At 41.1% G+C, this 20795-nt stretch overlaps 1 protein-coding gene across 9 annotated transcripts in view; it reads right to left on the bottom strand.

The window, feature by feature from the left end:
- The window catches only part of LNPK (lunapark, ER junction formation factor), a 65334-nt gene that overhangs the window by 16924 nt on the left and 27615 nt on the right, over positions 1–20795 (bottom strand). For all 9 annotated transcript variants that reach the window (XM_025200517.1, XM_014518608.2, XM_025200516.1 and 6 more), the window contains exons 7-9: positions 15808–15891; positions 15671–15722; positions 6858–7076 (exon numbers count right to left, since the gene is read on the bottom strand). In XM_025200517.1, the coding sequence (XP_025056302.1) occupies positions 6858–7076; positions 15671–15722; positions 15808–15891 (355 nt within the window). The remainder of the gene's footprint in view (positions 1–6857; positions 7077–15670; positions 15723–15807; positions 15892–20795) is intronic.

A 20795-nucleotide genomic window follows, 5' to 3' on the forward strand; every position in this document is an offset into this window, starting at 1 on the left:
CTGACAGGGCTCCAAACTTCAGGGGAGACCCTGGTAGATATCCAAATTAAAGCTCAATAGCAACCAGCTATAAAATTCACTACACATTTCCGAGGTCTAACTTTATAGCTGGTTGGAGCTTTTCATCATGTGCTAAAGTACTTTGTACATGCAGCTGGTCTTCAGGTAATCGCACAATGGACCAGTTATTTGCACAAAACCTGTAATATATGTAGAGGGGGGCCTACTTGCCTCCCACTATTGGTTGCCTATATAAAAATCATGAGTAGTTTCCTATATTTTGAAGGCAGTTTGCCTCCAATCCAAAACACCACCTGGTAATTTGTATTTTCTAACCTTTAGATACAAAGTGTCACGTTCTTTTGCACTGCTTTTTTATGGATCACAGAACCACCCCTCTAGTTGGAAAGTTTATCTGTCTGGTTAGATTATTTTAACTAACTATAACTTTTTCCATCCAGTAATCTTTTTATAAATAGATGTCCAATTTATATCACGTGATTGTTAGAATAAAAACAAACAAAAAATTTAGATTTCTGACTTACTCTAACTTTTGCTGCTGCCAGCTAGCTACAGTGAGGCTACAACTGATGCTAGTTATACGGCAGAGTACTTCCTGTAATATGCATCAAGTTAGATTTCCTTCAGATTAAATATTACTGATTTCTGGTATATTTTGAGTGATTTTAAGTCAAGTTAATATTTTAAGTCACAGCAAAGCCTGAAAACGTATCTGCTTTTAAAAACAGAGTGACACAAACAGTGTTAAGTAATATGTGGGGGAAGTTTAAACCACAGCTGTTCATCCTTAATTTAAATAAAGCTGAATTACAAGCATTTAATAAAAGTTGCAATGCAAGTGCTGAACCACCAGCCACCTATGTGAAGTTATAATATATTTTTACTTCTTAGTATTAATAATACTCAGAGATGCATTAACAATGTTCATTAGATCAGATTAAGCCATAAGGACCATGGTCAACAGCTCTGCTCCTCTGATAATATGGATTTTTCTATAATAAGAGTAAAGCTCCTATGTGTAGGAGACAGCGACTCCATGGTGGTCAGTCCTAGCCTGTGGGATAAAGTCTCACAGGAACTGAAATACCCCAAACTGTGTGGGGTCTGCCACTCTAAGAGCCAGGCACACTTCTGATCTGGCCTGCTCTACTACTCATGTATTTATAAATACAAAATAGTGCTTTCCACCATGATTTCCTTCCTGGGGAGAAGATGACAGAAGAAGGCAACCACATGAGATACTCAGATTATTTAAAGCATTACTGGAAAACACTCAGGTACTACAGTGATGAGGAGAAAGCAAGAGCCACAAGAGAATAGGACACACAGAAGAATATTAGTTTCAATGTGGCTTCTGGAGAAAGATAAGCACTAGAATTAAACACAGAATAAAGGCAGCAACCAAAATCAACAGGCTAGTTAAAGAGCCTTTTTCTCTTTGTACCAGCCGAGAAAAAGGCTTCTCTCTGTTTGCAAGCAATGAAGTGGAAGAACAGTTACTTACCTACCAATAACCATGGCTGTTTCAAGTTGTGTTTGGATCCTATTTATGGTATACCCAGCACCCCATGTGAATGAGGTCAGAATCTTGGCCAGCAGCATCTACTGCTCTGCCTGTCTTTATACCCCTTAATTAATCTGAGGGCACAACAAGCAAAGCATCTCTGACTGCCCTTCTGTTACCTTCGCTAATTCATTAATCTAATAAAGAATTATTTGAAAGGAGCAAAGATGAAGAACAGGTTATGGGAAAAAAAAAATCGCACAGAAAAAAATCTTAAAGCAGCACAGTTGGTACAAGGTAAATAACTGTTCTCTCATTCAAATCCTTGCCATGTGGATCCCAATTTGTGCAACTGGCTTGCAGCTCTCAGCTGAACAAAAGTGTCTGAGGAGTCCTGATCACAATTAACTGAGAGGTAACTAACCATGTTAGTCTGGAGTTATGCAGAAGGCAGGGCGGGGTGGCACTTCATAAACTAACTCGTTCAGAGAGTCATGAGCTTTCATGCTTAGTCAGATGCATGACTTTAAAACTTTAAAACAGAAAGAGATCAGTGGCTGTGTAGATTCATGTACTAAACCCAAGCCAATACTGTCTGGCCCAACTGGCTATAAAAAGCACTGTGGTCTCATCCTATTTAAACTTTAAGACATCACAAACCAGGGAATTCAGAGGAAAAGCAAAGAGAAAATCTTGAAAACCAGCAATGTGAAAGTCATCCTTGAGATTTCCCAGGCTAAAACCTGCTTTGGAGCACAAGTTGCTCCTAGTCATGGTAAAAGATGTCTGTCAGAGGTGGTCCTAACCTGTAAAATAAGCTTGGAAGTAAGCCCTTTAGGTGATGATTTGTCATTCCTTGAGTACCTCCTGCTGACCTGAATCTACTAAACTAAGTACTCCTGGCAGAGTGAAAGGCTGAGTATTCTTGTGATAACAGCACCATTTCCACAGCTTGACTGCCTCTGTCCAGAAGCAATGAATGGGTTCTACCTGTTGATATACATTAGATAGTTACAATGGCTGCTCTTAGAATCAAGTTTAAGGGTTAGGAGAAATAAATGTTAACACCTCTGGAGTGAAGAGCAATGAGCCATTAAGCGAACTGGCTCCCTCAGCTGCCTGAGTAGTAATGCCACAGCTGCTGCACAGTGGAGCAGGAATCAAAGCAGGGTACTTCCATTTCAGTCAGAAAAATCAATTTCTCTGCTTAATACATGCACCCTAATTTTGGGGACAAAGGTGTGTGCTGCATATGAGAAAATATGGTATTAAGAGGGTAGTAGTAAAAAAGGGCTAAGGCCTTTTCAGTGCCAAGCATTAGTTAACAGAAAGGAAAGATCTTAAAAGAAAATGCAGATAAGGTCCACCAAGGGGAAATTTGTCAATAAACTAAACTAATATTTAGTAACTGATTCTATACAAAGTCTGCAGTGGATAACAGGTGGACTCCTGAGCTTTAGGAAACCGAAATGCAGTCTTGACTTCTGTTCTTTATATGGTCGTGTGCCAGGGAGACATGAGTTCACACAGGTTTACCCCCTAAGGAGACATTTTTTCAAAGATTCCAGTTTTGTACACAAGACACATGTGCACCATAAGGGATCTTCCATTCTCAATCTTCCCATTGTACAGAGGGGAACAGTGACAAGGAATTCAAGTAACTGCCACAAGGTCATACTGGGTTTCAATGGCACAATTGGAAGAAAATACTCCCATGCTCCAACTACTAGTAATACAAGGCAGAATCCTTTCTACTTATAGAATAAGACTAAATCTTGCCAATTTTTGGAAATCTCTGCTGTTGAGAAGACTGACAACTTGGCAAAGTTTCCAGCACTCTTGTCAGCCAACTGATACATCAAAGCACTGCCTTACATAATTGAGTGCTCCAATATGATGCAACTTACTCAGGACAAAAGGTGGTGCTCTATCCATCATTTTCAGCACCCCAAGAATTTATGCTGTTTACAAAGTTGGAATGTTATTTTTCCTACTTTCTCTCTCCAAAAATTAGGAAGTGAGAAACCTAAAGGTGCTTTTCAGAATTCTGCCAAACAGCAATGCCCAAGTTAAAGGAGGAAGAGCCAGAAGTGGCAAGCTAAAACAAATGATACATTTACTGGGTTCTACAACTACACATTTGTAGATTCTGAAGAAGAATTGTCCTGATAAGACGCTTTAGGTTAAACATTTTTTTCCATTTAGAAAAAGAATACTTAATAAAACTTAAGTGTTCCCATTAAAAGGAGTGGACAACGTTCAATACAGGTGTGAATGTATAGCGTTGGAACAGACAAAAAAAACATACATCAATACTATTTTTCTAGTATTAACACTTACAACATATTCAACACTGTGTTCAAAGTGGCATAAGACTCTTCATACAACCTTTAAATAGTAAAGCTCCTTAAATTTCTAAACCATAGTAATAAAAGGTAAAAAGACAGAAAACATGAGAACATGGGCTCCATAAGAATATCTTCAATTATCTGCATACTAATAATTCAAATGAAGAATATGAATCTTAGTTCTCATGCTGTTATGGAGACCAGTAATTAATATAAACATCAAAAGCAATCATTGAAGAAAGACTGGTCATTTTTGCAAAGCTTGGCAAACTCTCAACTACCTGCTGGTTATTAATTTTCAAACATATGGGAGCTCCATGGTAATACGTGTTAAATTGATTCTCCTCTACAAAATACAGTATAATGAAAATGAATTATTAATCTTCTCTACTTTAGAGATAATTAAGCCCATTCAATTTTGTTGTAAGCCATGCATAAGCTTAGATTTAAAAATGTTTACTCGTATCTATTGAATTTATACAGTTTAGAGTGCAATGTTATGGCTGAGATTTTATGTGCCTGAAAGATGGGGAATTCAAGAAATATGGCTTCCACAGCAAATGACACATCACGTTTCTAGCATTTTCTATTACCGTCTGACCAGACAAGCACCATACAAAGAAGCACAATCAAGATGTTAGTTAATGAGGGAAATACTGGTATTTCTGTGCACATGAAATATTACTTGCAAAATTACACAAAAAGGAAATGTAGATTTAACAGTTGGCAACTGTGAACTGAAAAAAATCTAGTGAACCCACTTTTCAAATGTTCTCTAGCTAAAGAATCAAATTCAAACAAACTATTTATTTCAATGTGCTTGCATCTTAATACTGCTAAGGAAATTTGTTATGCTTTTCCTATTCAATTATTTAACTATCATTTAACCAATTTTCTTCCAGCAACCCAGCAGTGTAAGTGCCAAGTTTGAACTTTATAAACTCTGCTAAAGGCTGGTGTTTAACTAGGCGCACACAACTGTACATTTATTTGTGGGATGGCTTCACTCACTTATAGAATGAATGGGGATTTACTAAAAGCCCTCATTAAACACTTGTCTTTTGGACGCAGAACCTTCTAATAATGTTTCACCATCATAATCATTTAATAGTAGGTTAGGGTATAAGAATACCATATTTTCTCATATCTAACACACCCATTCCCCAAAAATCAGCCTCCCCAAATTGGATGCTGGGGTGTTTTAAGCAGGGCATCTGTTTCCTTTGCAGGAAAAAGAGAACTCCTGGAAACAATGTGCATGGCATGCAGCTGCCAAGATGGCTGCTTCTTGCATCTGTTCAGCAAACTAAAGGATAGTGTCTTGTGTTAACCCTCTCAATACCATAGCTGTTGGCTCAGCACTGTAGCTTATGCCCAAAGCAACAAGTGAGCTGTTGGTAGTATTTTGCTGAGGCCTGTTTGTGGAAACAACACTATTTACAGAAACGTATACGAAGAACTACTTACAGCAAAGAAGTAACAATCTGGCTACTACCCTTTGCAAAGGTCTGGGGTCTAACTTTGTATGACAGAATGAGTCTTTCTGGAATCAGTGGCCACATCCACATGACTGCAAATGTTTGTTCCCAAGGAAATTGTGCCACACGCCCTCTGGCATGCAGCAGGTTACCCTGGGTAGGTTAGGGGAGGCTGGGGCCAGCAACTGTGCTGGCCCCAGCAGCCTTACCTTGAGTCCTGGGGGCCTTGGGGAGCTGCAGCCACAGCACCCCTGAAGCTGGAAGCCTGGCCAGCAGTCAAGGTATGGCTTCAGCAGGCCAGGCTCCAGTTTTGGGCAGTGCACACTGCCACCACATGCACCGCTCCACTTTAAGGTGCAGGTTTTTTTAACCCCAGGATCTCAGCAATGTAGTAACATGCCTGTATATGCAGTGTGTGGCCATGACTCTGGGGAAAAAAAACTCTCTACATTTTATTTTCCAAAAGAAAGTTGTGCATTTTATTTGGTAGGACTTCCCATGAAAGTCACTTCTCTTACTAGTTCATAGAGCTTAATATCACAGGTCAGCCTAGATTAAAGTTTACCTGGCATTTAGATCTTATTCCACTAAGTTGTTGTAATGTATAACCACATACAGTACTGAAATTCATGTTCCCAAGACTATACTTCCGCTAATAGCAAAAGATGTCTGTTTATCATGCTTTTAAATTATAACATGCAAACTAAAAACTTAAAAAAAAAAAAAATCACTTCAAAAGCTTACACTGGGGACCTAAAAGCACAAGTAGAATTCTCCTGGCTTTAATATAAAGAGGATCAAAGTTTCACTCTATAGAATGCAGATTAAATTACAAATCATGAACTTTCACTGCACCCAAATTAACCAAAAGTTCAACTGAAAAAGCATCAGCAGAAGAGGCTTAAAAAAAAATCAGTTTTACAAAATATCAAGCTATAACAGATGCTAAACGCTTACACACTAGACTCTTATACAGAACCTGGATGAATCTTATAAAACCCCCAGCTATCCAACAGAAAAGACTTTTTGGAGTAATGCAGTATTTTACACATTACTCTAGGCTGTTTGAACATTCCTACTAGAATAAAAATTTAAATAAATGTCAAGATGCATGTTAAAAAATACATACAGGGTTTAGTGAGAAACATGAGTGTATTCTGAAAGTGTTTTCCTTTGTACCCGATTTATATAAACCTGGAGCTTTCTTAAACTAAGAACATAAAAAGGTATGCTATACTGTTGACTACAGAATACTGCAAAGTTTTATTGCCATTTAAACAAAGAAGCCATAACAGTTAAATGAGCTCAGGCAATAGGTTTCAGTATCACAAGGTGCCAGCTGTAAAGAGTTATGGCTAATTGAATATGGAACTCCTGCTTAATCAGATAACTGCTCTGCTATTTCCAAATGAAATGCCATTTCCATACTGTCTGAAAATGACCTGTTTTATTGGTAACCAGAGAAAACGATATAAACTGTAAATAACATTAAAGTGCTCTGTTTACCCATTCCAGGCATTGAAGTCGGGGATCCAGGACGTCGTGGTAGCACATTTGACTGCAAGGCTGGTGCAACAGTTCTTTCTGGGGGTCCACCAGGAGCTGAAGTGTCCCTTTGCACACTAGATGTTGCCTGCACACCTGAAGCCTTGGGAGATCCTTGTTCAGGGCTTGATGGAGTAGGTGGAGGAACATTTCTTTGACCTGTAGTCCGCTGACGAATTTCTGACAGGAACATGCACATACTGGATTTAATACTTTATATACCATATTGCCAAGACATGAATAAAAACAATAAAGCTAGTATTGATGTTTTAATCAGTAACAAAATAAAGAAAAAAGTTGGACTAAAGGTCTATGTAAGGTTGCAATGTGCAATAGCAAAGACCAACAGCATTCTGATTAATATATTTAATTGTCAACTCAAATATAAATCTATATTCTCATATATAAATCCTAGTATGCAAGGCAATAAATTAAAAAGTACCATTTGGTTAATTACACACACACAGAGAATAAATTCTCCAATAGAACATTAATAGTTCTATCTTTGTTCTTTAACCAAAAGGTTGGATATAGTAATTATTAGAAATCAACCATGTTTCCAATTCAAAACATGAATAGACCAATCACTAGTTCATCTTATACCTTACATTCCTATGTATTTAGTTTTCATATGATGTGAAACTGTTTTACCAATCATTAAGCTATTCAGAGGAGGTATCATGGAACTATTGGGGATTTTCCAGATTAGATCATTTGGATGGTTCATTCTGGCCTTAACCTACAATTTCGTTTTCCAAATTTCATCCACAGATCCACTGCTCTACTGACCTCTACATCATTATTTTGTCCTTGATTGTTACCACAGCACAAGCACATTAAAAAGGAATAAAGGTGCTATGGTGCCCCCCTGACAAGCATTTTTTTTTTTTTTTTTTTTTTTTGAGAGAGAGAAAAAGCACACTCGGGCCAAACTATATGCTGTACTACTAATGTGACAACGATTTAGAGGGACCTCTTCACCCAGCAAAAACTCCCCATTGACACCAGGGGAATTTATCTAAGTACTGTGTATTGAATTGGGCTTTGGACATTACAACAATTTATGGCAGAATTGAATATCCTTTGACCTGGACATACATGAACCTGCTTACCAAAAAAAACCCAAAAAAACACCACACTTGAAGGGTCAGGAACAGATCTTATACTGAAATGACATTTTTCCTCCCTGACCCTGATGAGCACTGACATAACATTTTTAAAAACACCTGTTATTGCAGCCAGCCAAATGCAACATTACTGATGCAAACAGATTACTCGGCCCTCTTTCTGCAATGGACCAGATTCAGGGCCTGGCTAGCACAGAGCTCAATTTGGTCTAGTGCAGGGGTGGGTAACCTACAACCCCCCAGATGGACCAGGCCTGCAAAGAGGCTGGATCCAGCCCAGGACAGTCCAAGCCAGCTCAGGGTGGCATGGAGTTGTACTGAGCCATCCATTCCCTTCAAAGACTTCCCTGATTTCTCCTGCTTGCACCTACTATCTCTGCTCAGGGGCTGAGCAGGCAGACACATGCAACTTGAGATATGAAGGGAGGAGCAGAGATCTGAAGCCTGAGGCAGGGAGCCAGGTATTATGGGCCAGCCTGGGGCAGAAAAACGTTGCCAATTGTACCACAGCTACACTGATACCAGAAAGCAAGATCAAAGCTCATTCAGGTATCACCACACTGTAAAATCCAAGACTAATGTTGGATGTATGGCCTATGCTCTTTCAGAGGGCAGATACAACAGTCTGAACAGCTGATGGTTGATAGTGTTCAGCTTTTACAGATGGTCCAGAACTCTGCTGGCAATTGCACGACCACACAGGAATAGGCTTCCCAAACTTTGCAGACTAGAGGCTTCCTCCTTCCAAAGGAGGATTCTACCACACATAGGTCTGCATAGGAGAACATTTTTACTCAAAAGCCTCTTTATGGTCATGCAGAAAGCACTTTCAGTTGAAGCAACAGGGGCAAAGCTAGAATTCCAGGGAAAAGGAATATTTTGGCCTATGACCCTTTCAACTTGATAATTAGACTAGAAAACATGGTTACTACCAGAATGAAGCAGAAGAAAGATATTAAAGTTCTATGGAACTTAAATTAGAAGAATCTCTAGATTTACAATATGAACATTGACGTCTCATTACAAACAGAGTGATGATATGAAATGGGTTCATTGCCACCTTGACACCAGGTTACCAATAGATTACTTCCTTTAGGAAACAGTCCGTTTTCCATGATATTCAAGAATTGAGAGTTCTCTATGGAATTCTGCCTTTCCTAAATAAGCTTCTACCTGTCTTCTTTCAAGATGAATTATCAGCTAATATTTTTCAGCTGTAATTGGCTGGGTTCTATATATTTCTCAGTCTTTGACAAATGTAATTCATCAGTACTGAATTATCAGCACTGAGTTACAAGAGCATTTGTGAAAGTTCCATATTTCAATAATTAACAGATACGATCCACCTGACACAATACAATTAAACTGTGTACACTATTTTAATATGGTAGATGCTTACGGCTAAGGTATCTACATGAAGGAGAGTTCTGTAGCCAATTGCATTTGTTCATATTCAGTATCCTATTATCCATGTTGCTGCAAGCCAGAGCTATGAAAACTAAACCACATAATGAATTGTTTTGGACAAACTCAATTTTGGGGGGAGGCTAGATCATTTGGGTCCAAATTCTGCAATTATTCATACTTATTATTACCAACTTGTACGAACAGGCTCATTAGGCTTATTCACACAAGCAGTGATCTGATTAATACAGAACTAGGTGTTTTTCCATTAAAGTTAAGATACTGTCAGAAGAGGCAAAACATTTCTCATGTTCAGAAATACCATGCATTTCTTCTCCCTCTCACTCAAAAAAGGCTTTATTTTGCAGAGGAGAATATAAAAGTAAATCACTCCAATTTCCTTCTCTTTTGTGTTTTTGGTTACTCTGTGTACAAAACACATTAATCCTGATGTTTAAGGCTAAGTTATTTACTTAACAAGTACTTGCTACTGCATTAACTTCAAGTATTTAGGCCCAGATCCACATCAATATTCAGGTGCCTAATTACCACTGAAATCAGAGTCAGCTGGTGGTCTCAATACTTTTGTGGATCTGGCCCTTTGAGAAACCAGATTGCTAGGCCCTTGAGAATACTGAGTCTTTGCAGCAAACCATTATTCAGCAGTAGATAAAAGTTTCCATATTCAGCAGATCACAAACTGTCTTCTCTTCAACTGTCATGAACACAAAATTAAAAGTTGAGGCTAATCCAATCACACTTTCAAGATAAAGTATCCTCCTTTCAAAAAGAACAGGAATCAGAAGCACAAAGATTTTCAATAACTGAATTCTGCTACTTAACTGCATGGGTGTCTAATGTGAGCAAAGAGAAAACGAAACAAACCATGATTAATGTTTTCATATCATTCTGACAATTTGCATTAACTTCACTAAACCAAATTCATGAAGTTATGCATATATCTTATTAATATCGGTTTGATATCTAGTAGCCCCAGAGGCACTGCACAGAAGAAAAAATTATTTGGGCTTAGCCTCCACTACTTTGTGCAAACAAAGCCAAAATTGACAACTTAAAGACTCACTTTTGTTACCAGAACTTTAAGTGAAGTACAAACATGAAGAACATTCTGGTATTTTTCAATTTAAATTATTCATACTTAAAGGAATGAAATCATAACAGTAACTCTTCCTGTTAAGCACCAGCTGACTGGATCAATCCATAATGCCTTTGAGCTTATGAATAAGAGAGACTGGACTGTAATATTAATTTTAACAGGGGCACAGATTTTTAGGGGGAGCAAAATTTGCCATATTAGCACCAAAAAAAATATGTGAATGCAGAAACCACAAAGGTATTGCTTTGCACACAGTGTCTTGAACTATTAATATGACCCATCAAATAAGGTATCATTTTCACTGTATGCTGCATCCTTTTCACCAAAAGTTGAGATCAGTTCATGAAAGATACCACATGCTGAGACCAAGCTTCTACCCTACCTTGGAGCACTGCAAGAATGATGCATAAGCATGCTACTTTATGCCATATAAAAGTATATGTACACATGAGAATACGGGTAGCCAGAAGCAGGCAACTTTGCAACATTTAACTTGGCTGGGATGATAGCTGGGGATGGTCCTTGCTTTGAGCAGGGGATTGCGCTAGATGACCACCAGAGATCCCTTTTCAACCCTAATTTTCTATGATTCTATGAACATGGCTGGAGAGGGGTTACCTTAACTAACTTCCAAGTTTCTACAGCATGCGCCTACCATTATATCACCTTTAGTACAGGTTCAGGATAAGTAGTTAAAGTTTTATATATAAATTTAAGGTGCAACAAGCTCACTCAAAATGTATCAGGATCCTAAATACATCCACTGCCAATGGCCTCATTTAATTAAACTTTTAGCTGAAGTCAATTAGAACTGCTGTCACTGGAAAAAAATGAATGGTTCTTCATAGGAAAAAAAAATCCAGAAAAATATTTTGACCCTTGAGCAACAAGCAAAGAAGCATACTGTTAACTCATAACATGAAATGAGTTGCATGCCTACTAAAAAACGCACCCTGGTTTTCTACAAGAAAGTTAGGCTCACAGACTGACTACATGTCGTTAATCCGTTGTCATATTGAATTGATATACCACCAATCCAATTTTCTTACAGCAGTTTGGGCCACAAAGCTTAGAGAGCTGAGGACCACATTTCTGGGCAGTTTGTTCTCTCCTCATAATTACTTGACTTTTCAACATAGTTCTTACGCAACTGTTAAGTGAACTCAGAGCTGTCCAATGGGGCAGTGTGAAGCTTCAGTAGCCAACTCGATTTGGAGGAGATTTGGCCCGATTCACGGACCAAATCTCCGAATCTAATCAGAAGACCATGTAAAATCTCTGAAATCAATTCGAAGCATCCAAATCAGTTTGGAAAAACTTTGGAAAAAGATTCGGCCAATTAGGAGATTCGGACATAGACTAAACAGAGAGCTGACAGCTGCCCCTAGCTGGTAATTCTGTTGGGGTTGGGGAAGGAGGGAAGGATTGGGGCTGGGACAAGCTGCCCAGCCAGGGTGGAGGGGGCATTACTTGGGGAGGGGGAAGGGGAGGTACAGGATGCAGGCGCGTCAGCAGGGCAGAGCCCCCACAGCTCCCCCTGCTGGGGCAGAAGCAGGCACAGCCAAACGAGATGCAGGAGAAGCCCCCATGGCTGTGCTGCCCAGCCCCACCCCCCACCTGGCCCCAGCCTAGTCCTGACACTTTTTTTTTTTTAAATCCCCGCACTCTCCAGCTGTAGCAATGGCAATTAGGGCCTCTGGGTACGCGTGGCAGAGCCCTCCCGTGCAGTGGGGATCGTCCCCCCCCGGGCCTGGCACCCGCACAGCAGCTGCCCCATGGCGCAAGTGCAGCACATCTCGGCAGGGCGCTGCACACTGTCTGGGAGCTGGGACAGCTCCACCTGTCAGCCGGAGCTCCCGGTTAGATTCCCCAGCTCTATGATCATTCCGCCAGCTCTTCCTTGCGGGGTATGATCCCCAGATCTGCATGCAGGGTTTCAGCAGGCTGCTGCTACCAGCTGGGGAAATAGCCTAGAGCCACTGCCATCATCCATCACGCATCATCCAGAGGCCCATGCCCCTCAGGAAGAGCTGGGGGAAGCAAGCAGAGAGCTGGAGGAAAGACTGGGTAGCTGGAGAAATCGAACTGGGAACTGAGGGAATGTTCAGGAACCTGAACATTCCTCCAGCTCCTGGCTGCTTCTCCAGCTGCCGGTTTGATTTGCCTGGGAGCTGGGGTGGCTCCACGTGTCAGCTGGAGCCCTGCACTGCTCAGCCCCAGAGGCCCCAGCTCCCAGGCAGCATACGGCACCCTGCCGAGCTGCACTGCACCCACACCATGGGGCAGCTGCCACATGGGTGCCAGTCAGGGGGGGCGATCCCTGCTGCCCCGCGCTGCACAGGGGGGTCTCTGCCACAAGTGCCCAGAGGCCCCAACGCAACTCCTGTAACCAGTGAGTGCAGGGCTTTTTTTCCCCTCCCCCTCTTAATTAAAAAAAGTGCCAGGACTAGGCTGGGGCCAGGCGGGAGATGGGGCCGGGCAGGGCAGCCATGGGGGCTTCTCCCATGGCTCCCCCTGCCCAGGGAGAGGCAGGCACAGCAGGAGCCATGAGAGAACATGCAGCATCCCAGCTGTGCCTGCCTCTCCGATCCAGATCTCCCCGAATCAATTCAGGACAATGATCCAAATCAAATCACTGTCCTCCAAATCGGCTGAATCCGAATCAAATACTTCCCTATTCACACAGGGCTACTGTCTCACTCATAGTTAACTCAAGGCCCACAGGCTCCCACAGCCTTTACCTCCTCAGCCCCCTGCACTTCTCCCCAAGGGTTTAAGTCACTGCTCCCCCTGGTCTTTGCTGCCTCTCTCTACCCCCTAACTCCTGCTGCTACCATTGCTCCCTCATACCTGAGGCCACTGGGGTCACCAGGCTCCCCCTCCCTCCTCCAAGGATCTGCTTCCTGCCATTTTCCCTGGGGACCATCTGGTCTGCAGTCCAGGGGCAATGCAGCTGACAGCTGCTCAGATGTTGGTCAGCCCTGATCTAAGTGAAAGAATCATGACAATTAAAGGGTACGAGAGGCTCCAACTTGCCCAGATGCTGTAAATGCTACAAGAATCAAGATCAAGTCAAAAGGTCCACCTGTGCTTAACAGCCCATTGGGCTAGCATGATTAAGGCACACATTTCTAAAGCCAATAGTACATAGGGGAGCAATGTGGCTAGCATCAAAACCAGCTGCCTTTGCCTTCCTAGTACAAATGACTTGATACTCATTTGAAGGTAGGTGAACTGAGGATACTCATTACCATGACTCCAGAGAAGGACTTGGAACTTCCCCTTCTAGAGAGATAGTGAGACATGTTAAGGATTTTGCCACTGCGCCTTAGCTACAAGAACCCCCTGATGAAACTGCTGTGTGCCAGTAGATAAGAGATCCAAAGGGTGCATTTTGGTCTTAAAAAAAGGGAGCGAGAGAGAGAGATGAAGAGATAAAAAAAATTATGAACAGGACACCAAAATAGTGGGGGAAAGGACCATAGTTTGCAGAGAAGAAATACTCCTGGGCCCAGCATATCAGAAAACCAAGGAAGCAGGATTGAGAGACCACTATACTATCTTGACATTGACACGGCAGGGTATTAACATTTTTATGACAAGTGTAGAAAGCTGAGCACAAGTAACAGGAAGTACGGGTTTCATTCAATTGAAAAAGTTACAGCAACAACTTCGATAGTAAATTATAATGATTCTACAGACATTCAATATTGTTTGCCAGAAGCAGAAACTAAATAATTTTAAAGTAACCCAAATGTTTTTAAAATTAGCTCAGGTAGGTCCATCTTTTCCTCTTACTAAACCCAAGAGATCACATAGAAGCATGGGAAACAATGAGAAGGAAACAGTGATTTAATTAAGTATGAGCCTTCTGTTCTCTCAAAAAAAGTCCGAGGCTGTCATGCGAACATGAAAGATGTACACAAGTTGCCAACTAACACATGCTCCATTAGAAACTTGAGTCCTGCAGGTTCCAGTGTCTTGTAATGCACACTATCAGCTATTGGACTGACTTGTGTTAAAGGCAAACTAGTTCTTAAATTGACTGTAAACATTATTTTCTGGGTAATCTATCTTCAACTATAATCATACAAAATGCTTTTAAGTTTGAGGTTTTAGTGCTCTATAAAATATTCCACTGATTTCTGCACAAGCTTTTGTTATTTTCTCCTACATACCTGCACCCTCTCCCCCCACTAAAGAAACAGCCACCAAAAAGCCACAAAAAGCCCAATAAAAGGGTTACCCTCAAAGTTTTGACTAACTGAAGAAAAATAGGAATTGTTAAAAAAGCCTCCATCCTTGAATACACATTCAAATGAGACTGTTGACAACAATCCAGTTTTCTGAAGAAAGGTCTCAAAGAATTGTGAAACCATGATTTCAAGTCTGGGACCTGAGCCTGTCTAGATCAGATGCTCGTCTCAGTCTGCCACCTCTCCAGCTGACCATTCAGGCTGGGCATAGGTGGCCAGAAACCTGCCTACTCTCTGCCACTGGCAAAGTCCAGCCAGGATCAGCTGATAACTCCCTCCCTCCCATATAAACCCCTGAGACAGAGAAGGAAACACCCCAGGCAACAGAATGTAACCCTTATCTAGACTACCCCACTGTTCCTTGTGGCTTGTGCCTCTGCCCGTTCTCTGCTGGACCTCTCAGGTTCTCAACTTAGCTTGTTGCTTGACTCTGTGCTCTACCTGATCCTTTTTGGCTTCCTGACAGCCTACCCTCAAGTCCCAGCCTGCAGACTGACCTCCTAGGCTTCTAACTGGCCTATTCCTGGAATCTGCTTGTTCCACCCAACCCTGGTCAGCTTCTCAAACCCTGGACCTGGTCACCCACAACGTGTCTTGACATCAATGTATTCTGGAACCAGATTCTCACTGCATCAACATTAACTAGTTAAAAACATCCACCTGACCAAAAGAAGCATAATTCTTCATTTCTCAAATATATTTACTAACTATCAAATAAAGAACTTAGAGACAAAACCTAATGCTAATCCTCCCATCTCTAAGAAGTTGAGAAGCAGTCTAGGGTACAGGTCCCATTATAAACCAACCCTTGTGGTGGAACTCTCTGGTATAAATCTTTCATAAAGAGCTGCAACTTCATAAAGTTCTTACCTTGTCCAGGTCTTGGGGTTGTAGATGCTCCTGCAGATGGCAGTTCAACCTCCTGTCAATTAGTGACAATAGTATTATAAAAGTGCTTTTCTTCACGGTGTATTTTATAAAAATTAGCATTGATTCAAAATTCCTACCTTTGCCTTCTTGGATTCTGGATCAAACCTCTCAAGAATAAGCTTAGCAGTCTTGTAAGTTTCCTTTTCCATTACTTCTTCAAGCTAAAAACAAAAAGGTTTCACACAAGATAAACTTTGAAATACTGTTAAGAAGTCTATTTTTTCTGTTTATAGGCATTACATTAAAATTGCAGAAGTGTAAACCTTATTCAAATGAGGCATTACTGTGTGCACTTTTCGATTTGCTGCATTAAAGGAAAAGAAATTTAGCTTTAAAATTGTTTCTAACCTCTAATATGTTATTTGTACTTAACAGCTTTATTGCAAGGAAACACCAAATATTGCTAATTGTTTACATATAATGAGGAAAATAATTACATGCACCAACTTCAATAATGGAATGTGCAAAAATCTATCAGCCATCATTATTGGAAGTTATTAGACATGACAAGCAAATGACAGGCAATTCCTCAGATTTATTTCCTCATAGCACTTAATGCTATTAATTTAAAGAAGGTCGTTAGCCAAGTGCTTTACAGAATAAAGTCTGTGCGCCAATTAACTGCTGTCAGCATCGATTTTAGATTATTTATTAGCAGAAGCAATTAGCTTGCTGCAAATGCTGTGAAAACTCACTAACTGGAGAACAGCCATGGAATTTGCTCAAATGACTTAAGGCTAGAATTCCATCTTTACAGTTAGTTTCAAATGGCTTTTCTGAAAAAAGTGAACATGTTAAGAATTTAAATAAAAAATATGGAATACTATGCATACTTTAGGGATTGTAATTAAAACATTTCATTATTACAGCATTTTATTTACAATGCACTCAAGTGGCTTTATAGCTAATACATGCACTTAATTAAAAAAGTAATCACTAGTAAAGTATCATTTTAGTGGTTAATAGCCAACATCAGAAGAAGTTTAAACTTTACAACAGATATTCATAGTTATGAGAAATAGCTAATCCGAATCACGAATTTTAACTTCAGTTAAAATAAGATATTTTACAGAATCTTATAGAGAACCTTCTCACCAACCAAGGGCCATATTTCATTTTAAACCGTTTCACACAAAAGTTTAACTGTTTGGTTAAATAGTTGGAAACTTAGGGGACAAACAATTGCACCATGTTAAGAGGAATGCTGTTTACTGCTTCTGAGAACATCACAGATGATCCACTGTAACTCTCCTATTTGATCCCATTCCATGGTAAGAAAAGCTTAACCCTGGCAACTTAAGCATGTTCCATTTATGGAAATCATTTCTATTTTATGGCTAGTAGAAATTAACAGACAAAGCAACTGCAGCTGAAAACAAAAAACATGATAAACCCCTCCCCATGCTGCCAGAAGCTGCAGTTGTCAGAGGCCAAATAATTCAAGTTCTCTCAAGCTATTATTTATTTGTTCAGAAATTTATTGACACGTGACTCAGATATCAAGACCACTACCCCATGGGTAGCATGGGACTGCTGAAACTTTAGCTTTCTTATCTGTTATTCAGTGATAAGAAAACATGTTTATATACTGTATCCTCATCCACAAAGATCCCAGAATGCATGTAAATAAAACCCAGTATCATTCACAACAGAACTGCTTAACAGCTCATACGAACACTAGCAGCGGTCTCAGACAGAAAATGAAATGAGACCACCCATTAGGGACAACAAACTACCAGGAATGATTAGGACAATAAAAAGCAATTCTCCAAAGTCAAATTTGAGCAGAACATTGGGGACAGCGTTTGTTGTGAGGATGTTGGGTTATTCTATCTTTAGCTAGATCAGAAATTAAGGCCTGACACACAAACTTAATTACATCCTCAGTCTTCCTAGGGGAAGAGAGAGGACCAGAAGAAAACTCATTCAGATCTGGCTTCCCCACAACTCTAGAGCTGTGAAACTAAAGTACAGTATAACCCAAATCATCCATATCCCATTGGTTCACAGCCCAAATTGCAGTGGCTTCCCAAATTAAGAACAATCTGTTCAGCTGTGTGCTGAGGTTTTTTTTTGTTTTTGTTTTTTACTTTGAAGGGTACTGCTTCGCCATTCAGGCAACACTCATTAGCAGTCTCACCAGCTGATCAGAGAAGTGGCATCTTTTGAAATAAAAGCCACTCCAACTCCTGGAGGACCTTAGCAGTCCCATACAACTATTTACTGAAGCTGTATACAACCTCAACTACTTCTCAATCCCCATCTTGGCAGGTAAGGAACTCAACCCAGCTAACTATCCAGGCTCTAATGTACAAAGGTGTGGGGGTTGCGTTTGCACAGCCTTGGTACCCATGCAGGAAAGCCAGAAAGTCAAGAAAAAGAAGTCTTTTAGGAAGGCTTCTGTGCCCTCTATTTTCTTCAGGAACAGATTCCACTACTGGTTTAGTTTTCTTATAAAAATGGTCCTGGCTATTTGAGCTATTAGTACCAGCACATTACTTCTTCACCTTTCAGCTCTGTCCTGCTGCACACAGGGCATAATGAGATATTTATTTTCTTTTAGTAGCAGAACAGACTCTCCACTCAGTAAAGCAGGCTTATTCACCCGTAAGACATTTGGACCAAGTACAGACAGTCAAAAAGCCCAAGTCTGAATTGATTCATTCTTCACAGGTTAGTCTAAGCTGCATACACTGAACTGATAAGCAAGCAAGCAGACATTCACTTTTGATTCTGGAAATGCAGCCACATGCCTGCAGTGGCCCAGGCCAGAAGCTGGGGGGGTTTCATGGTGGGAGGAGGGGGGGTTGTGGGGGGAAGTGCAAAGCACCTTGGGATGCTGAGGGACCACAAGTTAAACTTCAATCCAGAAGGGATCTGGGACAGAAGTTCAATAAACTAATTTAACCTGAATCAGTTAAGTCTGAAACTACATACATCCAAGGTTCATTTTAAACCTTGAAAAGTGGTAAATGTGCATTTAAACTTCTATGGTGTTACAGATTTGAACCAGTTTCCAATCACGTATATATACGTGATTTCTGTCTCTAGCCTTGGAGGTAGCTATCAATGGGAGTCAGATACCCAAACAACTTTGTGGATCTGGTCTTCAGTCTCCTTGCTAGAAGCACTGGCATAGCAACATGAAGCTAACAGCTGTATATTACTGTAAAGAGGGTGGAAAGAGGTGAAGACTTTTTCAAGTCTCCTCGTCTTCGGAGTACCTGGACTTCCACAGCTCCAACAAAAATATACAAACAGCAAAAGCCCATTCCTGTTCCTTTTCAACGAGAGGAGACAATGATTATTTTTGTAATTTTGTTTTTAGATTTAACTGTTGCCCACAGATAACATGAAATAGCTATGAAACATCTTAACACAGTTTTAATAGACTACAAACCCAGAACTCTATTTTGAGATGTAAAATATTACTTTAGATATTGGGGCAGGAAGAGGTTCAATTAATGCCTTACTGAGATCCAATCCCCAATCCCAACATGTGCGCAGGAGGCACTATTACTGGAATCAGGGATCTGACTCCAATCACACTACTGCTAATAAAGAGCACAGGGCATGTGCTTGTAAGTGCTGAGTGGGGGAAGGAAGTTATCCATTCCCGCCTGACCTAACATCTGCAAACCCATGGGCTCTCTGCAAGGACTCCATGACCAGGGAGCCTTTCCCCTTTCCCAGGAACTCGGTGGACATCTAAAAACCATATCCTCAGCTGGACTGCATACACATTTTAAAAGGTTCCAAACTGCCAGGACCCTGGGATAAAGGAAAAGCTCCCTGATCTGTTGGGACTTTTAAAAACCCACACGTGCAGCCCAGATACATACATGATTTTTAGACATCCTTGCTGGGGATGTCTAAAAAAAGTGACTTGCCTTTAGAAGTGCAAGACATTATCAAACTCCTTGCTCCACAGCTCCCAGGAAGCTGCTGGGTTGACTGGCTCCCCCAGGGCTCTCTGCAACCCAACATTTTACAATGCCTTGTCCTGCAACCCTCTACAAGGGTTGAAGGACAAGGCAGGAAAGGCTGCTGAGCAGGTTCCTGGTAGAGGGGGAGCTGGGAACCTTGCAACCCACTCCCCCCTGGCAGACCATTTTTCAGCACTAAGACTTGGGCTGTCCCAGTCCCGATGCCAACCCCCATCCCAATGCTAATGCTGACAATCAGTTAATTGTTAGCATCGGTAACATGCTACATATTCAGTCTATGGTGCTAGGCAAACAAGCCACAAATATTCCACATATTTTTGGACTACATTTGCAGTTGGTTTGTCATTTTATGGCACCCTAAATTGTCTGCACGTATAGTATTAATCACACTTTAAATGTAATATGTGCCAGGGGTCTTGAACTCAGAAATGAGATTCCCCCTTCAAATAACTTGACATTTTCTTAAAGTCCACCTCTCTCATTCAGTAATTTCATACCAAGTGGCGTGGTAGTTATTTCTGGCTCTTACCTTTTCTGCATTTTAGTATTCCAGCAAAACGCAAATATGTTACTGGCGATAAAAAGTTAAACTTAACCAGCAGTTGAACATGGTGACCAATTATACTCTAGGCCTGTGCCAATAGGGAAGTATTCAATTCAGATTTGGATTCAGCTGATTTGGAAGACAGTGATTCAATTCAGAGATTCAGATCACTATCCTGAATCAATTCAGCCAAATCGGCTTTGGAAGATTTGGCAAGATTCAGCAATTCGGATCAGCTGGGGAAAGGCACGCACAGCCGGGTGGCTGTATGTTCTCCTGCGGCTATTCTGGCTGTGGCTGCCTCTCCCCAGGCAGGGGGAGCTGCAGGAGAAGCCCCCATGGCTGCCGTGCCCAGCCTCATCCCCTGCCCAGCCAAGCCTTCTGGCACTTTATATATTTATATAAAAATAAAAAGCCCCTCACTCACAGGATGCAGCAGCGGTGATTGGGGCCTCTGGGCACTCGTGGCAGGAAACTCCCCCCCAACCTGGACAAGCAGCAGCAGGGCATAGCCCCCGTGGCTCCCCCTGCCAGGGCAGCGGCAGGCGCCACAGCGGGGGACGCACGGAACACC

This window comes from Alligator sinensis, unplaced genomic scaffold (genome assembly GCF_000455745.1).
Source record: "Alligator sinensis unplaced genomic scaffold, ASM45574v1 scaffold321_1, whole genome shotgun sequence".
Classification (NCBI taxonomy): domain Eukaryota; kingdom Metazoa; phylum Chordata; order Crocodylia; family Alligatoridae; genus Alligator; species Alligator sinensis.